Below are 20,014 nucleotides of genomic sequence, written 5' to 3' on the forward strand. Positions count from 1 at the left end.
ACTCAAACCTGTTCACGGTACCCAGGAAGGATGGCACGTGCGTCCTATCCTGGACCTCAAATATCTGAACCACTTTGTACAGGTGCAGAAGTTCCAGATGGAATCCGTCAGGTCGGTGGTGACATTTTTAAATCAAGGGGATTTTCTGGCCTCCATCGATTTTAACTACTTGCCTTCTGTGCACTTAAACACCCTTCCCATCCAGACCAATTTTTAGCTTTCAGCGCTCGCACACTTTGAATGACAATTGCGCGGTCATGCTACACTGTACCCATATAAAATTTTTATCATTATTTTCACACAAATAGAGCTTTCTTTTGGTGGCATTTAATCATCTCTGGGTTTTTTATTTTTTATAAGAAAAAAGACAGAAAATTTTGGAAAAAAAAAAAGTTTTTCTTATTTTTTGCGAGTAAATTTTGAAAATAAATAAATTTTTCTCCTTCACTGATGTGCGCTGATGAGGCGGCACTGATGGGCACTGATAGGCTGCACTGATGGGCACTGATGAGGTGGCATTTATGGGCACTGCTGAGGTGGCACTTATGGGCACTGATGAGGTGGCACTGATGAGGAGGTACTAATATGCCGCACTGATGAGCACTGAGAGGTGGCACTGATGAGCACTGATAGGCGGCACTGCTGGGCACTGAGAGGTGGCACTGCTGGGCACTGAGAGGTGGCACTGCTGGGCACTGAGGTGGCACTGACGGGCAGCACTGATGGGCACTGGCGGGCGGCACTGATGGGCACTGGCGGGCGGCACTGATGGGCACTGGCGGGCGGCACTGATGGGCACTGGCGGGTGGCACTGATGGGCACTGGCGGGTGGCACTGATGAGCACTGATGGGCGGCACTGATGGGCAGCACCATCAGTGCCCACACTCAGTGCCCATAGTGCTGCCAGTCAGTGCTCCTCAGTGCCTAGATGAGCAGGCACTGATGGGCACTGACTGGCAGCACTATGGGCACTGATTGTGTGCACTGATGGGGGGCACTGATGGTGGGCACTGTGGGCATTGAAGGTGTGTTTGGTGTACCTCTAGTAATCAGGGCACTGGTGATCGGTGCCCTGATTACTTTTTTCTGTGTCCCCGGCGCTGTGCAGCTCTCCCTCCTTCCTCACACGCAGTCTCTGTGTGAGGAAGGAGCGCCGGCGATGAGAGATGATCTCATATGTTTACATATGAGATCCTCTCTCATTGGACGGCTTGATCACGTGGTGAATGGCCGCTGTGATTGGCCATTCACCACGATCTGTGATCGGCTGTGTCCAAGGGACACGGCCGACACAGATTCCCCCCGATGCGCTCTCGCTGGAGCGCGCGGGGGGCGTGTCACTGGGAGGCCGTTTAAAAACGGCCTCCCGAAAATTCGAGTCCGCGCTGCAGCCGTATATAGGCTGTAGCGCGGATGGCAGGAGGTTAAAGGATGCGTACCTGCACATCCCTATCTACAAAGGTCACCAGTGGTTTCTCCGCTTTGCAGTAGCGGAGGAATATTTTCAATTTGTGGCATTACCCTTTGGTCTAGCTTCAGCTCCCTGGGTTTTCACCAAAGTTTTGGCCCCTGTGCTGGCTCTGCTGCGTAAGAAGAGGATTGCGATCCTCGGTTATCTGGACGATCTCCTGCTTTGGGCAGGCTCGTGTGCCACTCTGTCGGGCAGTCTGACAATCACGTTTCAACCCCCGCAAGAGATCGGGTGGACCATCAACATCCAGAAGTTGGCACTGACCCCGTCAGTGCGTCTGCATTATCTGGGCATGGTCTTGGACTCCGCTCAAAGGAAAGATTTCCTCCCGGAGGAGAAACTTCAGACCTTGCAGGGCGAGATCAGAGTCCTCAGGGACAGCGATCTCTCCTCCCTGAAGACCTGCATGCGGTCCCTGGGGTTGTTGGTGTCAGCCTTTAAGGCGATCCCGTTTTCCCATTTTCACACAAGGATTTTGCAAGCGGTCATTTTTGCATGGACAGCATGGTTCGTTTGAACGGTCTCACGAGGTCGGAGCTTTCGAGGTGGCTTCTGAGCCCGCTCTGAGCCAGGGCAAGTCCTTTCTGCCGCTGTTGTGGACAGTGATCACCACGGATGCCAGCCTGACGGGCTGGGGTGAAGTTCTGGGCACTCTTGTGCCCAGGGTGTGTGGTCAAGGGAGGAATCTTCCTTGCCGATAAATGTTGTGGAGCTCAGGGCCTTGGATCAGGGGGAATGGTCCCTGCATCCGGAGGTGTTTCACCTCCTGTGTGCCCGGTGGGGGACACCGGACGTGGATCTGTTCATGTCTCGCCTCGACTTGAAAGGTGGACAGGTTCGTGGCCAGGGCTCGAGATCCTCTGTCGGACGTCAGGAAAGCGTTGGTGGTGCCTTGGCACCGTTATCGGCTGATTTATGCCTTGCCTCCGATTCAACTGTTGTCCAAGTTCCTCCACAGATTGGCACTGGAACAGGTGCAGGTTATTCTGGTGGCTCCAGACTGGCTTTGCCGGTCTTGGTATGCGGACCTCGTAAGGATGGTCGTCAAGCCTTCCTGGCGGCTGCCTCTGCGGGAAGATCTACTTTCTCGAGGGCCGATCTGCCATCCTGATTTACGGTCTCTGGCTTTAGCGGTGTGGCTGTTGAAAGCCAGGTGTTGAGAGATAAAGGTCTCTCTGATGCCGTGATTCCTACCTTGTTGAGGGCTCGAAGGGCTTCCTCCCAGGAAGATTTATCATCGTACCTGGAAGGCGTATATTGCCTGGTGTGAGTCGCAAGTGTTACATCCTCCTTTCTTTTCGGTGGCGAGGGTCTTAGCTTTCTTGCAGAAAGGTGTTTAACAACGTTTGGCTTTGGGCACACTCAAGGGTCAGGTGTCGGCCTTGGCCATTTACTTCCAGCGTCCCTTGGCGACTAATTCCTTGATTCGCACCTTTGTTCCAGGGGTCATCTGGCTCCTCCAAGGAGATCCCCCTTGCCTCCGTGGGATCTGAATTTGGTTTTGGCCGCTTTGCAACGACCTCCCTTTGAGAATATCAGAGAAGTCTCTCTGCTTGTGTTGTCCCCGAAGGTTGCCTTTCTGGTGGCTATCACTTCTGCTTGCAGGGTGTCTGGGTTGGTGGCGCTGTCTTGCATAAGGGATAAGGTTGTTCTGCCACCCAACAAATCTTTTCTTCCTAAGGTGGTGTCTGCTTTCCACCTCAATGAAGATATTGTGTTGCCTTTGCTTTGTGTGAAGCTCAAGCATCCCAAGGAATTTGCTCTGCATACTCTGGATGTGGTCCGGGCGGTCAGGGTTTACCTGTCGGCCACAGAATCCTTTCGTAAGTCTGATTCCCTGTTTGTCCTTCCTGAGGGACCTCGTAAGGGTTCGGCTGCATCCACTGCAACCATTTCTGAGTGGATCAGCCAGAATTGTTCAGGCCTATTCACTGAAGGGTCAGGTTCCTCCTTTCCCTGTGAGGGCACATTCTACTGGAGCACTGAGTGCCTCTCGGGCTTCTGTGGCTCAGGTGTGTAAGGCGGCGACCTGCTCAGTACACACTTTTACAAAATTCTACAAGATTGACTTATTTGCATCCTCGAATGCTTTCTTTGGCCGCAAGGTTTTGCAGGCTGCTGTTTGCTGAAGAGACTTGTTTTTCTCTTCCTGGGGTGAATTTTCGTTTTTGGGGTTAGCTCCTATTGGTTGAGCTTCTGTTGCTCTTTTGGCCATGTTTTTTTCTGGCCTTGATGGATCGTTACCGTTTCATGGATCTTCCCACCCCTCATGCCTACACTGCTTTGGGACATCCCATTTGTGAGGAAACTATGAAGTGGCTGCGTCTGTCAGAGGACGTAAGAGAAAATAGAATTTTTGTAAGAACTTACCGTAAAATTATTTTCTCTGAGTCCTCTGACAGACTCAGCCCCCGCTCCTCTATTTTGGGGTTGGTTGTCTTTTTCCTTCACTGCTTGCTACGAAACTGATTAGTAAGCTGGATGTGTCTGGGGGTAATGTCTAAGGGGACAGCCCCTAAGGGTGTGTCTAGTAAAAACATTTTCAAAATAGTTTCACTGCCTAGTAGGTGGATTTGTGAGGAAACTATGAAGTGGCTGCATCTGTCAGAGGACTCAGAGAAAATATTTTATGGTAAAAATTATATATTTTTTTTTCTTTAACATTTTTTTTCTGTTCAAACGGTTTTTATTAAGGCAGAAGGAATGTAGTACAAAACAATACCAATAGGTAACAGTGGTGCATAACAGATGAATACACGTCAAAATGACATCATGAACAGCAAGTAGTAGCATAACAATCAGGTTAAGGAATAGGAAAGGGGCAAGCTGGGCGCCCGGAATACAGGTACAAGGGATAAACACAGTGCACAGGGGTGGCTGGGGGTAGGGCAAAAAGGGAGGCCGTAGTGCAGTAACATTTTTTTTACATGCTTTCATCAGGGTAGTTCAGGGTCACCATAGTAACACTGTGTCACTCTGGGTGTGATCAGGGTTTTTGTTTAATACTTTGATTGCTGTTACATGGGTTACATTCATAACAGCTGGGATTATAGTGATCTATGATTGGTTACTGCCAATCACATGGTACAAGTTGCTGTGATTGGCAGGGTACCATGTGATAGCTGTGGGCCATTCACAGCATCACGGTATAGAAAGCACAGCTGTTATGCATAACATTTATTCATAACTGCTTTGTTGACATTGTGATCATGTGATTGCATAGTAATCACCCAGGCTGGATTATGTTACATGTACATAATTGTAAGGTACATGCTGTGAGGTAGAGTCTGAACTGGAGCTTAGGCTGAGGGTTGAGGCATAAGAGTAGTCAGGCAGTCTGGGTCAGCAACAAATCTGGCAGAAAGGCACAAAATCAGGATCTGGAAGAATAGTCAAGGTCAGGAAGAGGAAAGCAGAATCATCAAGCGAATGTATAGTCGAAAAATTAGGCAGAAGACCTAAACCAGTAGTTCAGCAATTTATACAGGAAGGCAGCCACCCAAGGAACAAATCCACACAAATGGGCACAGAGCACAGAAAGTACTGCTATTTAAAGGGATGATTGCAGATTGACTGCAGCTGGAAGGCAGGGGAGCTAAAAACTCCAAAGGGGCAGAAGCACTTAGCAGAGATTAATATGCTGCAGAGATTTCGCTCTTCCTGTGGCAGAGTGAAAAGAAGCTCGGGGCGCCGAAGCTCGAGTGCCAGAGTCCTCCCCTCCCTCTCTCCCTCCTCCTCTCCTTGTGTGTGTCACACACAGTGGGCATCTCCCACTGTGACACAGAGCTTGGGTCTGACATGCCGGACGGCCGCTGTAACAAAGTCCCGCCTCCTAGACCGGCTCCTGTGAGGCAGTACACTGATCCCATGCTGGGAAATTGGATCAGTGTGACGTGTATTAGAGGAGCCAGTTTAGAAAGCGGGACTTTGTTAGGGTAGCCTGGGAAATTCAAAAGCTCTGTGACACAGTGGGAGATCGCAGCTCAGATTGTAGGTGTAGTCTAATCTTTCTGAGTAAGGGAATGTAATTGTATGTGTATAAAGTGTCAAGGCTCCCAGTAAGCTGAATGTCTATGTATCGCATGGAGGAGGATGCCCATGTGAAAGGGAAAGCCCCTTTCAAAGCAGAAGACAAGGTTGGAGATCTAGTAATGGGTAAGATTTTGAATTTGGTGCAATTAATCTTAAAATTAGAAACCCGGCTATAAGCCACCAGTTCCTCCATTAGGATGGGCAATGAGACAGTGGGGTCCACCACATGAAAGAGAACATCATCTGCATAAGCAGAGAGCTTATGTTCTACAGAGCCCACAAGGACCCTCCTAATGTTCTGGTTGGCTTGTATCCTTCTAAACAAAGGTTCCATGACTAACGCAAAAAAGAAAAGATGAAAGAGGACACCCCTGCCTAATGCCATTCCGGATAGGGAGCTCTAAAGGACAGGCAACCATTCACTCTAACCTGGGCCTTCGGGGATGTATACAATGCAGAAATCTGTCGCTACATATGTGGACCTAGACCTAGTTTCACAAGTACCGCGTTGAGGAACACACCAATACTTCTCGGCATCTTTGCAAAGGATCAAATTGGGAGGTTGGGGATTACGAGTGCAGACCCAGTGAATGAGCTGTAGAGCCCAGATGGAGTTGTCTCTGGCCTCTGGTTGGCAAGGATTTTAGCAAGCAGCTTTAAATCTGTATTCAGTAACGAAATCGGAGTGAGGTCTTTCCCTTCTTTCGGGAGGACAGTTATATGAGCCAGTTAAGTTCCCAGAGGGAGGAGCCCATTGGTAGCCAAGGCGTTACACATAGGAGCCTGTATCTGCTTTAAAATTTTTAGATAATAAGCCTTCGTAAAGCCATCCGGACCAGGGCTCTTTCCATCAGGATGAGCTCTCTCCATTGCCAACAGTTCCGTCTGTGATATGGGGGCCTCCAAATCCCTTTGTCGCTCAAGGGGCAATTTAGGGAAACCAGAGGAGGAGAGGTAATCCTTGATTTTTGCGCGATATCTGCACTAGGAGTATTGGAGTCTAAATTATATAGCGATGCATAATAATCACGAAAAATTTACGCTGTTTTTAAATTGTGATGTATCGATTCGCCCGAGGAAAAATAGAGCTTGTGTACATAGGCAGATGTTTTCGAAGAGCTCTTGCCAACATCCTCCCGCATTTATTATCACATTCATAGTACTTATTTGCAACATAACGCAACCGTCAGTTAATTTGTCTATCTAATAGCTTAGAGAAGAGCGCTTGTAACTCCGTAAGACGAAGAAGCACAGCCGGGTCTGCACTACGCTTGTGTTCAAGTTCCGCCTGCTGTAACGCATGGAGAACCCGTTGAAAGTCTGCTTGCTTCTCTTTCTTCACCCTAGATCCCCACGCAATCAAGAAGCCCCTTACTACCACCTTGTAACCCTCCCAGAGTATACCATCGCTGACCTCCCCATTGGCGTTTTCCATAAAATAATGAGTCAGGGTCTCTTCCACCCCTGAAACCACCCTGGGATCATCCAGGAGGTTTTCGTTAAGTCTCCGTGTCCAAGATTTAGTCGCCATATGCGGTAACATAAGCAATATAGTCACAGGGGGTATGGCCAGAGATGGTAATCTGTTCAATAGTTGAGTCTGCCAATAACTTTGGGGTGTTCTGATCTACTAATAGCAAATCTCTTCTAGTGTACATGTCATGGACACCAGAGTAGTAGCTATAATCTCTCTCCGAGGCATGCAAGACCCTCCAGCTATCGATCAAAGTATATCTCTGAAGGGACTTACGAAAATGCTTCAGGAAAGCATAGGAATGTGTCAAGTGATTTGCAGAAGTATCCAGAGAAGGGTCAGGGCTGACGTTAAAGTCGCCTCCCAGGACTAGTTAACCCTCCCGAAAGTCAGCCAATTTGTCCTAGACTAAATCAAAGAAAGTAAGTTGTTGTTGTAAGTTAGGGGCATATATGGTTGCAAATGTATAGACCTGTCCCATGATGATGCCTTTCAAGAACACATAACGTCCCAGGGAGTCAGTTTGGTGAGCTAGGGGCTGAAAGAGGCAACTCTTATGGATGGCAATAGCCCCCGGGATTTCCGTGTTGGTGAACTGCTCAGGTACCACTGTGGGAAGAGGTGGTTGGGAAGCTTCGGGATAGAGGCATTTGTAAAATGTGTCTCCTGCAGATAGAGAAACTGTGCCCTTGTGCGTTTTAGCTCCAGCCATAACCTGCTACACTTGTTGGGAGAGCATTAACCACAAACATTATAGGAGACTACCTTAACCGTTGCCATGATGTTTTAGAGATCAGTTATCCATGTGGGACCAGTTGGAATATGGAACCAGGCGTGAGCAGCCAGCAATCTGAGTCTGAGTCAAAGAAAACATAAATGAGAGAAAATAAGCACCGAATAACATAACATACAAACAGTCTCCAACAGAGAGAGCCACTAAAAGGCACATCATGCCCCCGAGGGCTTAAAGTCAGCTGCGTCCCTGACCCCGGCGACCCCCCCAAGAAGCAAGGAGTCACCCTGGTGAGGCATGGTGCCCAAAACAGGGCTCATACCCAAAACGGGTAATCCTATGTAGAAAGCTTAATTGGACACGAAGAACAAGGTACACCCCAGTCCACGCAGTGTATAAACGTGAAAAAAGTACAAAAAATTTTTGGGATCCTGTTGTGAAAGTAATGAAAAGAAAAGGGGAGGGGGAAGCCCCTTCCTGTTAGCCATATGGATGATAAGGGGGTTGTCCAGTAGAGGCCAAGTCTGTCCTGTAGGTTTGCAGCTGCAATAATGGAGAGGATGGACTAGACAGTTGGTGTACTATATCATCCCCACATCAGATCAAACCAGGTAGGGTCGAGAATAACCATTGAATAAAGGATCCGGGAGCCCAGAGAGCATCAGATGCTACCATTCTGGGCTCCAGGTGAGACATTTGCTGCAGAGTGTTTGCGGCCCTGCGAGCGTCATTTGGGCCGAGCAGGCAGCCAAGTGTGTGATGCCAAAGGAAGTTGCACATTCGTATGGTGGCGCCAGTCCAGAAAGTCCACAGGATCAAGTCCCAGTTGAGAGAAGAAGTGTGGAAGATTGTCCGTAGTGCGCAAGGTAGCAGACTTGCCATCTCTGTCAGCCTGAAGGTAAAAAGGGAACCCCCAGCAATATGTGATGCTGGCCTCTCATGGCAACTAAGAAGGGCTGGAGAGCTCTGCGTTGCATCATGGTGCGACATGACAAATCCTGGTAGAAAAACAAATGGGCCCCATCAAAATCAAAGAAAGGGCATTTGCGCATATGTTGCATAATCTGCTCTTGTATTCGCAGCATCCTGGAAGGGTGGTCTAAGAACTCTATGCGCTCTGTCAATCTCCACTGTGTTAGTAGGGGAGAGATCCAAAATCTCTCTGAAAATGCCTTCCAAAATGGGGACAATATCTTTAGTTGATGTTGCCTCTAGTAACCCGTGAATGCGGATATTAGAGCGGTGGATAAGGTTCTCATAGTCATGAAGCTGACGGAGAAGAGCCTCAATCCTCTGATCCTGAGCAGAGCATTTGTCACTGAGCTGGGAGAGTGTCCTCAACCCTCTGTTCTAGGGCCTCCAGGCTGGTGCCTAATTGAATGGTATCTGTCTGTAGCTGTTCAATGCCCTGCCTAAAGGCCTTCTCTGTTCTACACACAAAACGCTCCAGGTCGTCCCTAGTGGCGAGAGCCCAGATGTGCGGTTTTAAGTCCTGGTCCCCCATAAGCTCAGATGTCCGAACTCCGGCCCGTGAGACTGAGAAGCCAGGGGAGGCTGGTGGGGCTGTCTCGCTTACAAGTCTCAGCGACGCTATGGGGGAGACCGCAGGCTGCAGAGATGGATGGGCTGTGGGAACCACATCCCGGCACCATCTTTGGGGCCTCGCCATGCCGCCATCCGCTGTCGCTAAAGAAGGAGCTGATGGAGCCCTTGAGAGGCTTCAAGGACCCCAGTGGCTGAGAGTGGGCTCTCCGGCGCTGAGACATCCCGTCGGGGGCCCAGAAAAGCTGCTGATAACCCCCGTGTAGGCGGTAAAAGTATCGATCTGTGAGGAGCTGTAAAGCCGCGTGTCCTCACTCAGTCATGCCCAAGCCACGCCCCCGGGTTATGTTTCTTCTTACACTGCTTGCAACAAAACTGAGTGCCTATAGCAGGAAGTGGAAATATATCCCCTAGGACTGCCTATAGGCGTCGTCAATGAACATCAGAGAAAAGGATTTTACGTAAAACAAAAATCCTATTTTTTTGGTTCTCCGGATTTCATAATTTCTGGATTAGGGTCCGGAGGCTTCAAAGAAATTTGGGTGGGAGAAGCCTCTACCCCTGTGCCCAGGTCTTACCTGACCGAGGCCCTCCACTTCTAACTTACTGCCATCATGCCTCTGCCTGTCGCATGAACTGATCACACCTCTGCCTGCTATCTGTACTATGGGAATAATTAGCTGTAGCAAGAGGCATTATGTTTATGCAGGGCTGGAGAGCGGTACAATAATAAGTTTCTGCAAGTAACAGTGTACCAGGACCAATATTATGGCTGTGTTGACCATGTCTCTGTCTGGACAATTCCTTTGGACAAATGCTTTGGCTGTGCTGACAATATCCCAGTACTGACTATAGATAATATTACCGCCTGCTGCCTGGATAATTACTATTGTTGTAGCTTACCATGTCCTTGCCTGCTGCCTGGACCAATGCTCTCCTTTGCGAATAACTGCACTAATAAAACCACAGGTAATACTTTTTTTTTTACCCTTTCCTCAATAGAATGTATTTTGGGGTGTACAGTATTTCTTAGTATGTACATGCTATGGGGGGGGCCTTCAAAAATGATAGGTTGTTAGGAAATTAGATGTGAATTTTGTGTTCCTAGAGCATCTGTGATGCCCAGAACTCTGCAGAAGAGCTAATTTTCTGCAAACCAGCTGAACACATTTGTAAAGTGGATGTGGCTTCATCAGCAGATGCCAGCTTCAGCTGTAAGGTTTTACAGGAGGGAGTGTGAATCAACCCTTGCTTATGGGGACTAAGGTTTGTCGCCAATTTATTTGGTAGTGTTATGGTGTACTCATTAGGTGCTGATTTTGGATGTCCTAGTGGTCTATTTACAGTGCTGTGTTCATCGTTGAATGATGGAGAAATTAGGATTGTGTATATTCCTTGTTCATTGAGAGACACAGCTTCCATCCTACTTGGATATCAAAGCAGATGTAAACCAACCGATTTACCAGTTTCAAAGAACAGTTACAGCTTTAAAGTGGAGTTAAACACTTGACTCCTTTTACAGCCAAGAAGGCTGCCATCTTAGCCTCTTTTTTATCTGTAGTTGCCATGGTGCTGCACATGTGATCATCTAGGACACCAACCATCTGATGGCTTGACAGTTCAGTTGAGAGTGCAAGAAAATAGGGCCGTTATCATTCACGGCATGCCTTGAAAATAACTGTTTTGGGAAATCGTTAAATTGATAGGTTAAGTTCTGCTTTAATTGCTACTTACTACAACTGAAGCTCTATAGCAGTTGTTGAGTAAAACCACCAAGTGGAGCTGTATTTTTTCCTTTGTTTTACATCCCAGTGTCAAATCCTTCTACAGGCAGTTGTATGCACCAACAATGCAGTGTCCCTTAATGAACACTTTAGAGAAATGGATTTTGTGGTGAGTACAATAAAATCTAATTTCTCTGTCGCTCATTGACAGACGCAGTCCTCTTTTATTAATATCAGTAGGGTTATACTGCCCCTACAGGAATAGGACACTAGGCAGGAAAAACGTTCTGGCCACACCTTAGGGGCAGTCCCAGAGGGTATATCCTCTCTCTCCCTGCTACAAGATGTCAGCTTTTTTCTGCAGGAGTAAGGACCTAAGTTCCTTGCTGGGATCTCTGGTCCTGGCAAGCTTTTTTAGATAAATCTTTTTAGTTAGCTTTTTTCGCTCCAGTTTTTTGTTCCTGTGAGATCTTCAAGCAATTATGCTGGAGCTGGGCGACGGGCTGGATGTTGAGATCCAGTGGTCACCCCAGCCGGCCTACGAGCGCGTGCAGGCCCTAGCTCCGCGCTGGGTCGGCCGCGACATAGTCCCACTGGACGGGGACTGGCCCTGCAAGTTAAACGTCTCGCCAGGACACCTACGACCAGTCGGAAACTGAGTCGCGGCGTCAGTATTAGTCGACAGCCCCCCCACCTCGGTGGAGAGGGGTTCTGTTAGGAGTGGGTGCCCGCCTGTTCCGGTATGGTGAGTAGAATGTTCCCCCTCTCCCACTGTCGGGTTTTGGGAATGGATGCGGGCCCCTCTGTGGATGGTCGGACCCTCATGATCCCGGGTTCCCCTCTATCCTGTGACACACTCCACATATCTCCCTATTTGCAGGTATACCACTCCAGGAGGCTTGGTTTGGGAGCTGACTATCTACACGAGTCACTGCAAGGAGCCTGCATTGTAAGAGGAAGGAAGCCATGTCTGAGCTCAGTCAGGGATGGAGACAGGGCGCCGCTGGCGTTACTGTTTGAAACAGCCACGCAGAGGGGTGATACGATCTAAACACCTACCTATCGCATAGCGATGCATCTGCACGGACCGCCATCCTTCCGCAGGCCGCACGGACCGCCATCCTTCCGCAGGCCGCACGGACCGCCATCCTTCTGCAGGCCGCGTAGCCTAATGTCTCCTGCATGGGGGCGGCCATTTTGGATACACCCAGCTACCTCGTGGAGTAGCGGTGGCAGTGCCGGAAGGCGTGTAAAGGGGCGGAGCCGCCTCCTTTACCCGGGTAAATCGATCCATGAGACTTCCTGTTCTGTAAAGACAGCACTGAGAGCAGTTCGGTAGAAGCTTCTGTGCATCAGGTGGTGAGCCCTTGGGGTCTCTCTCTGTGGGGGTCCGAAGCAAGTGACACTGAGGGGCGCTGTTGCGCTGGGGGATTACACAAAAAAAAAAAAGTTTTTTTCTTTTGCAATCCTTGGTTGCTGGCAAGTGTTCCTGGAATTGTCATGGAACCTGCTACACATGTATCCCCACCTGATCCCCTCGAGGTGGCCGCAGAACCCTCCAGTTCCCCACTAACTATTGATGCATTGTCAGCGGTTTTGGAGTCTTTTGTATCCCCGGTGGAGGTGGCCTGTCAGGGACGGGGTGCAAAGAAGCGACCCCTGCCTACCCCTATTTCATCTGACACTTCAGATACAGATTCTGAGCCTGTCGCAGCAGCTGATGGCCCCTCTCCTAGGGCTAGTGTCTCATATCCCATCTACTCAGATAGCGAGGAAGACATTTCTCCCTCCGCTATAGCGCAGGATGAAGCGTTGGTAGACGCACTGATTGTGTCTGTGCGGGAAACTTTAAGACTTGAGCTTATACCTACAGAAGCAGTTGATACTGAAATTGCTTTTGGTACTAGCAAGCCTACCAAGATGGCAAAGGTGTTTCCTTTGCCCAAATGTTTTCAAGATATAATTAAGGAAGAATGGGTCCGTCCTAAACGAGCCCCTGGTATTTCCAAACGGATTGCTAGACGCTATCCATTTGAAGAATCCCTCCTTAATAAATGGACGGTGCCACCGTCGGTGGATTCACCGATTTCCAGATTAAATAAAGCTACGGTTATCCCGGTGGAGGACGCTCCGTCCTTTCGTGATCCAGTGGACAGTAAAGCGGAATCTATATCCCGCTCTATATTTTCCCTGATAGGGTCAGCCTTAAGGCCAGTGTTCACCTTTGCTCTGGTTGCACAAACATTGACAGAGTGGACCAAGTTGTTACACCGAGATCTGGAAGGGAGAAGTCTCCCCCCGGCAGTATCGGACTTGCTGGAGCAGATGGTACAAGCGCAACAGTTTGTCTGTGACGCCGCCCTGGACGCCGCTCCATTAATGGGGCGCGTATCGATCTCGGCGGTGGTCCTTCGGCGTATGCTGTGGTTAAAATGCTGGTCGGCGGATCAAGCTTCCAAAAAAGCTTTGACTAATCTCCCCTTTCAAGGGGATCGCCTGTTTGGTGCCACCTTGGATGAGATCATCAAGGGTATCACTGGTGGCAAGAGCACCTTTTTACCACAGATTACTAAGGGGAAAGCACCGCGTCGCAGACGGGGACCTTCCTTTTTCGCTCATAAGAAGTTTTTTCGCTCCTCTGGGGCGGGCGATAAGGCGAAATCCTCCAAAGCCCCCCCCAGGGGGATTCAAAGGGCGCTGGTCGAGTAAACAAAGGTCCGGCCCTGCCAGACCTGAAGATAAGACCAACACAGCCTGAAGGTGCGCCCCCACCCATATTTGGGGTGGGGGGACGTCTTCACCAGTTTCCGGACCCATGGCTCTCCAGGATTCCAGACAAATGGGTTCAAGAGGTCATACGGTCGGGATACAAGATCGAGTTTCGATCACCTCCACCGGTGCGATTCTTCCCTTCCAATATCCGACTATCCCCGGACTGCTTAGAAGCTTTGCGGGGGGCAGTGACGGATTTAATGCAACAAGGAGTGGTGGTCCACGTTCCTTGGACAGAACGTTTTCAGGGGTTCTATTCAAACCTATTCACAATACCCAGAAAAAAGGTGCGTCCAATTCTGGACTTGAGAGCACTCAATCATTTTGTCCAGGTGCAAAAATTCAAGATGGAGTCCATTCGCACAGTAATGGCCTCCCTGCATCAGGGGGATTTTCTGGCGTCCATAGACATCAAGGATGCCTATCTTCACATCCCCATTTATGCAGGACATCAGCGTTTTCTTCACTTTTCCGTGGGAGAGAACCATTATCAGTTTGCGGCGTTACCCTTTGGTCTCGCCTCTGCTCCCCGGGTCTTTACAAAGGTCTTGGCCCCAGTTTTGGCAGTGTTGCGACAGAGGGGCATTTCGGTTCTAGGCTACCTAGACGACCTTCTACTCCGTGCGGAGTCTCCGCAGGCTCTGTTGCTAAACTTGGAGATCACGATGATCTCTTTGGAAGAGTTTGGGTGGCTGGTGAACTGGCAGAAATCATCCCTGGTTCCCACCAGGAGACTGAACTATCTAGGCCTAACTTTGGATACATCCTTGGCAAAGGTGTTTCTCCTGGTGGAGAAACTCCGGAAGATTCAGTCGGCCACTCAGTTATTATTGACCGTCAACTGGCCTTCCCTGCGGACTTGCATGAGGGTTCTGGGACTGATGGTGGCCTCCTTCGAGGCAGTACCGTTTGCCCAGTCTCATACCCGGATGCTTCAAAAGGAGATTCTTCTTAAATGGAACCGGAATCCCGATTCCCTGGACAATCGGATCCGGCTGAGCGAACAGACCAGGGAATCTCTGGTTTGGTTGCTTCGATCACCAATGCTCAGTCAGGGGAAGTCATTTCTTCCAATCTATTGGACGATTGTCACCACGAATGCCAGTCTATCCGGGTGGGGTTCTCGGCAGACGATCTGCTCAGGGGCTCTGGTCCCTGGAAGAATCCAGGTTACCGATAAATGTATTGAAACTGAGAGCGATCAGACTTTGTCTGATTCACTGGACCGAGCAGCTCTGGGGCAGCCCGGTGCGGATCCAGTCGGACAATGCCACGGCAGTGGCTTACGTCAATCACCAGGGGGGCACCAAGAGTGTCCTGGCGGCCATGGAAGTGGCCAGCATCCTTCGTTGGGCGGAACGATTTGTTCCAACCCTCTCCGGTATTCATTCCGGGGGTGGAGAATTGGCAGGCAGATTTTCTCAGCCGTCAGATTCTGGATCAAGGGGAATGGTCTCTTCATCCAGAGGTATTTCACCAACTGTGCCTTCGCTGGGGCACCCCGGATGTGGATCTGTTGGCATCTCGGCTCAACAGGAAGGTGCAGAGGTTTGTAGCTCGCTCCCGCGATCCTCTAGCAGACGCCGCAGACGCGCTGGTCGCCCCGTGGGGGCAGTATCAGCTACTGTATGCCTTCCCTCCTCTCAAGTTGCTGCCGAAACTTCTTCGCAGGATAGAGGTGGAGGGAATTCCAGTTATCCTGGTAGCTTCGGACTGGCCTCGTCGGGCCTGGTACGCCGACCTGGTCCGGCTGGTCGCGGACGTCCCTTGGCAACTTCCTCTCAGGGAGGATCTGCTGACTCAGGGACCGATCTTCCATCCTGCTTTACGATCGCTGGCTTTAACGGCCTGGCTGTTGAGACCCAGGTGCTGAAGGACAAGGGTTTGTCAGCTTCAGTTATTCCTACTCTAATTAAAGCGAGGAAAGCGACTTCCAGAAAAGTCTATCATCGCACATGGAAGTCTTATATCGCGTGGTGTGAATCCCTTGGGTTTCCTCCATGTTCCTACTCGGTGGCCCGGATATTGGCTTTTCTGCAAAAGGGGGTTGAGCAGAAACTGTCCTTGAGCACTATCAAGGGTCAGGTTTCAGCGTTAGCAATCTTCTTTCAGAGGCCTCTGGCTACTCATTCCTTGGTGCGGAGTTTCATCCAGGGGGTGCGGCACCTGGCTCCGCCGGTGCGCGCACCCTTGCCGCCCTGGGATCTTAATTTGGTGTTGTCGGTTTTTCAGAAACCTCCATTTGAAAATATTAGGGAGATTCCCTTGCTTACTTTATCCCAGAAGGTGGCCTTTTTGGTGGCTATCACTTCTGCACGCAGGGTGTCAGAACTGGCCGCATTGTCCTGTCGTTCCCCATATCTGGTGGTTCATAGGGATAAGGTGGTTCTTCGTCCGAATCCATCCTTCCTTCCTAAGGTGGTTTCAGATTTCCATCTAAATGAAGATATTGTGTTACCTTCCCTGTGTCCTAAGCCCAGTCATCCTCGGGAGTTTGCGTTACACTCCTTGGATGTGGTTCGGGCGATCAGGGTGTACTTGACTACTACGGAATCTTTCCGTAAGGCGGATTTACTGTTTGTGATCACGGATGGCCCTAGAAAGGGGTTGCCTGCGTCTGCCGTGACCATCTCCAGATGGATCAGACAGACGGTGGTACAGGCTTATTCTATGAAGGGTCGGGTTCCTCCGTTCCCTGTTAAGGCGCACTCCACTCGGGCGCTTAGTGCTTCCTGGGCCTTCCGCCATCAGGCATCAGTGGTTCAGGTTTGCAAGGCGGCTACCTGGTCGTCGGATCATACCTTTACAAAATTTTATAAAGTTGATGTGCTGGCATCGGCGGATGCCTCTTTTGGCCGCAAGGTTCTGCAGGCTGCTGTTTGAGGAGACCGGTGGTCTACCTCGAGAGTTTTTTTCTGTGGGGTTTTCAGTTGAGTCTCATCCTTTTGTCTGATGAGCCTTTAAGACTTCTGGTTTGCACCAGTTGGGCCTTCTGGATTGGATTTTGATTTCCGTTATCCCACCCCTCATTTGTAGCACTGCTTTGGGACGTCCCTACTGATATTAATCAAAGAGGACTGCGTCTGTCAATGAGCGACAGAGAAAATTGGATTTTTGTAAGAACTTACCGTAAAATCCTTTTCTCTTAAGCTCATTGACAGACGCAGTACCCGCCCCTCTATTTTGAGTTGGGTTGGGTTAAATTCTCTGACACTGCTTTGTGACATAACTGACATCCTGTAGCAGGGAGAGAGAGGATATACCCTCTGGGACTGCCCCTAAGGTGTGGCCAGAACGTTTTTCCTGCCTAGTGTCCTACTCCTGGAGGGGGCAGTATAACCCTACTGATATTAATCAAAGAGGACTGCGTCTGTCAATGAGCTTAAGAGAAAAGGATTTTACGGTAAGTTCTTACAAAAATCCACTTTTTCCAACACGAAATGTACATCTAATGTGGAAAAAAGACTTGAGAACAAATTGTCAAATGATTGTAGGCTTACACGTTTTTCATATCCTCTTTTTTTTAGTAGTCACAGGGCCATCAGCAACTTTCAGTTCCAACAGTCCAGCCAGTCCCTTAAGTTCTGCCAGTCTCACTAGTCCACTCAGTCCCTTCTCACTCATCTCAGGATCCCAAGGATCACCAACGAAGCATACCACAAGTGAGGTAGGTAAAAAAAATGTATTTATTTTTAAGAATATTTGTAGTTTTTGGAGAGAGTGATTTTGGAATGCCTAAGTAACCTTACAGACAGTTGTAAAACTTGTCTGAATAAGCAAAGCAACGCATCAGAGCTGTCTTTTATTTCTCTAAACTTTGCTAAAAATCTAAAATTAGAATATACATTTTATAAGGGTAATATTGTATTAACCCATTTCATTGTTTTTTTTATAAATATCCCTGGATTGACAGAGGTTAGGATGCTGTGGGTTTACTGCATGCATATCGTCATTGTCATCTTATACTCTGCTTTAATCTGCAGTTTATGTTTGTAATATTTATGTTCTATTTGTAATATCATGCAAAGCTATAACCTAAAATACAGTTTATGCCATAAATGAAACACTACCCATGACTTCTCAACATTAACCACAATGATAGGTCTACAGTTTAGGCATTTTTTTTATTTTTTTATTTACAGCAAAATACTACATACAGTTCCATAGATAAGTTGAAAAAAGACACAATTCCATATAGTTCAACCAATACACATAACGTATTGCTCAAAAAACTTAAAAAAATATATATATATATTTTTTTTTTGTTATGGTAGCCCATATTTAATCCACACATCATTTTTATTTCATTAAAGAGATTTGTTTAGGAGAAAAACATGGAAGCCATTCATCTTAAAGCTGGACACTGGTTAAGATGTCAAAGTTACCTTTCCTTTGCAGTGGGGCTCCCTCCGCACAGTAATGGTTAAATGGTCTACAGGTAACATAAACAGCAGTTTTACATACCTGTTCCTTACTTTCCTAGCAGTCAGCGCTCTCCTCTTCTCTCTGATGCTCCGGGTTGTGGACAGGCCCTTGACATCCTCACTTACAATGCAGGATTGCCTGTCCTGCATTATATGTGATGAGGTCAGAGCACCTATGACTGACAGAGCAGCAAAGAAAGAAAAGTGGCTTGAGGGGAGTTGTGCAGCTGGAAAGTGCAGCAGCAAAATCATTATATGACATTCCTCAGTGTATTAGTATGCAAATAGCAACTTTGTAGTGGTCAATTTCCTGCTGGTCTGCGTAGGAACAGTCCTCTGTTCCAGGTATCCCCCCAGTGATGTGGTCGGAGGTTTCAGCGACAGGTATCTATTATTTCCAAATCTATGGCACTTGGTGACTCGGTCTCTTAAAAAAATGCTGTATAGTTCAAGTAGGCTGTGTATAAAACGGCAAACTGTGTAAAAAAAATAAAAAAAACACTTTTGTTTATCCCTCTGGGAACCCTGTGGTGTTTTGGTGCTTGTGGACTGGATTCACTGTGCTGGCAATCCGGCCACAATTTCCTTGGTTGAAATTATTCTTCTTGGGCTCTGCACAGAAACCAAATTGCACAAAGAGGAGGAGTCTCTTCATCATTTTCCTTGGTCCGCAGACCATGAGTAGCAGCACCTCCTCACTCCTCCTGGCACCCTGCAAATCAACCAACTGGGGACACAGAATTGGTTATGGAAGGTGTTCACTGCCTGCAGTGATTTTGATCGCAGCCTGGCTGTCTTTTTACTTTTAACAGTTGAGTTTTGAAATAAAGCACCGTAAACTCTTTCACTACTGATTTTTCTCAGAGATGTCTGGCACAAGAAAGCATGTGGAACCACATGCAGATGCTGGCAAACCTGTTGCACACTTCTCCCATTCATGGTTATCTGTCTGCGGCATAAAACTTGTTTGGGACAGGGATAGCTCACAATGTTACAACTAAATGCGTATGCTGAGCTGCCAGTTTTGGCACCTCTTTCGAGCCTTCGCAAGTGTCTGTGGCCAACAGTTACCCCACATTAGAAGCCTTTTTCTCCACTGAAGACTTTTATGTCTCAACTGACTCAACTCTTATTTACAGTATGATAGCAGGGGACACAAATGTCCTTCTTATCCTTACCCTGTAGAATCAGGTCTGGGCAAGGGTCAAATGTGAAACTCTTAAGTCTGTAAGCGGCCTCAAAAAAATCCTTTCATCCTTGGCTCTGATGTCTTCCCAAAAGAAAACAGTATCCTTCCTTTTTGAAATGGTGTGTAACACCTTGGGCTGGGGGACTGTCTTTTCCCCACTTTGAGAAAGGTAAAAAGTCTTGCTTCTTACAAACCTATAAGGTTTGCTAAAGTGTCTTCTCCTCATCTATTGCTTGATGATTTCATTTATAAGGATTGGAAACTCTTGGATAGCTTCTTTCTGCCTTTTGAACATTTTCCTTATCTGTGTCCCTTCATAAGGAATTTGTTTAGAAAGTGGTCCACCTGTTGTGGACCCACCAATGTCTCAACTTAACCACCTCAAGATTAGACATTTTCACCCCCTTCCTGCCCAGTCCATTTTTCAGCGCTGTCACACTTTGAATGACAACTACTTAGTCATGCAATACTGTACCCAAAGGAATTTTTTATCATTTTTTGAGACAGATAGAGCTTTCTTTTTATAGTACAAATAATAAAAAAGTTGCAAATGCCTAATGCATTTTCCACAGCACTTTATTGAAGGATAAAAGATATCAATTATACTCATAAAACCATTGTGAATAACCGTGTTATATAGAAACCCAGGAGT

At 48.1% G+C, this 20,014-nt stretch overlaps 1 protein-coding gene across 2 annotated transcripts in view; it reads left to right on the plus strand.

Moving 5' to 3' along the window:
• The window catches only part of PLEKHA6 (pleckstrin homology domain containing A6), a 949,845-nt gene that overhangs the window by 575,305 nt on the left and 354,526 nt on the right, over positions 1-20,014 (plus strand). For both annotated transcript variants that reach the window (XR_014224910.1, XM_082245107.1), the window contains one exon: positions 17,277-17,416. Coding sequence is in view for 1 of the 2 variants with exons in the window: in XM_082245107.1 (XP_082101233.1) it covers positions 17,277-17,416 (140 nt within the window). In the remaining variant the exon portion in view is untranslated. The remainder of the gene's footprint in view (positions 1-17,276; positions 17,417-20,014) is intronic.

Source organism: Pelophylax lessonae, assembly GCF_965119305.1.
Source record: "Pelophylax lessonae genome assembly, chromosome: 2".
Classification (NCBI taxonomy): domain Eukaryota; kingdom Metazoa; phylum Chordata; class Amphibia; order Anura; family Ranidae; genus Pelophylax; species Pelophylax lessonae.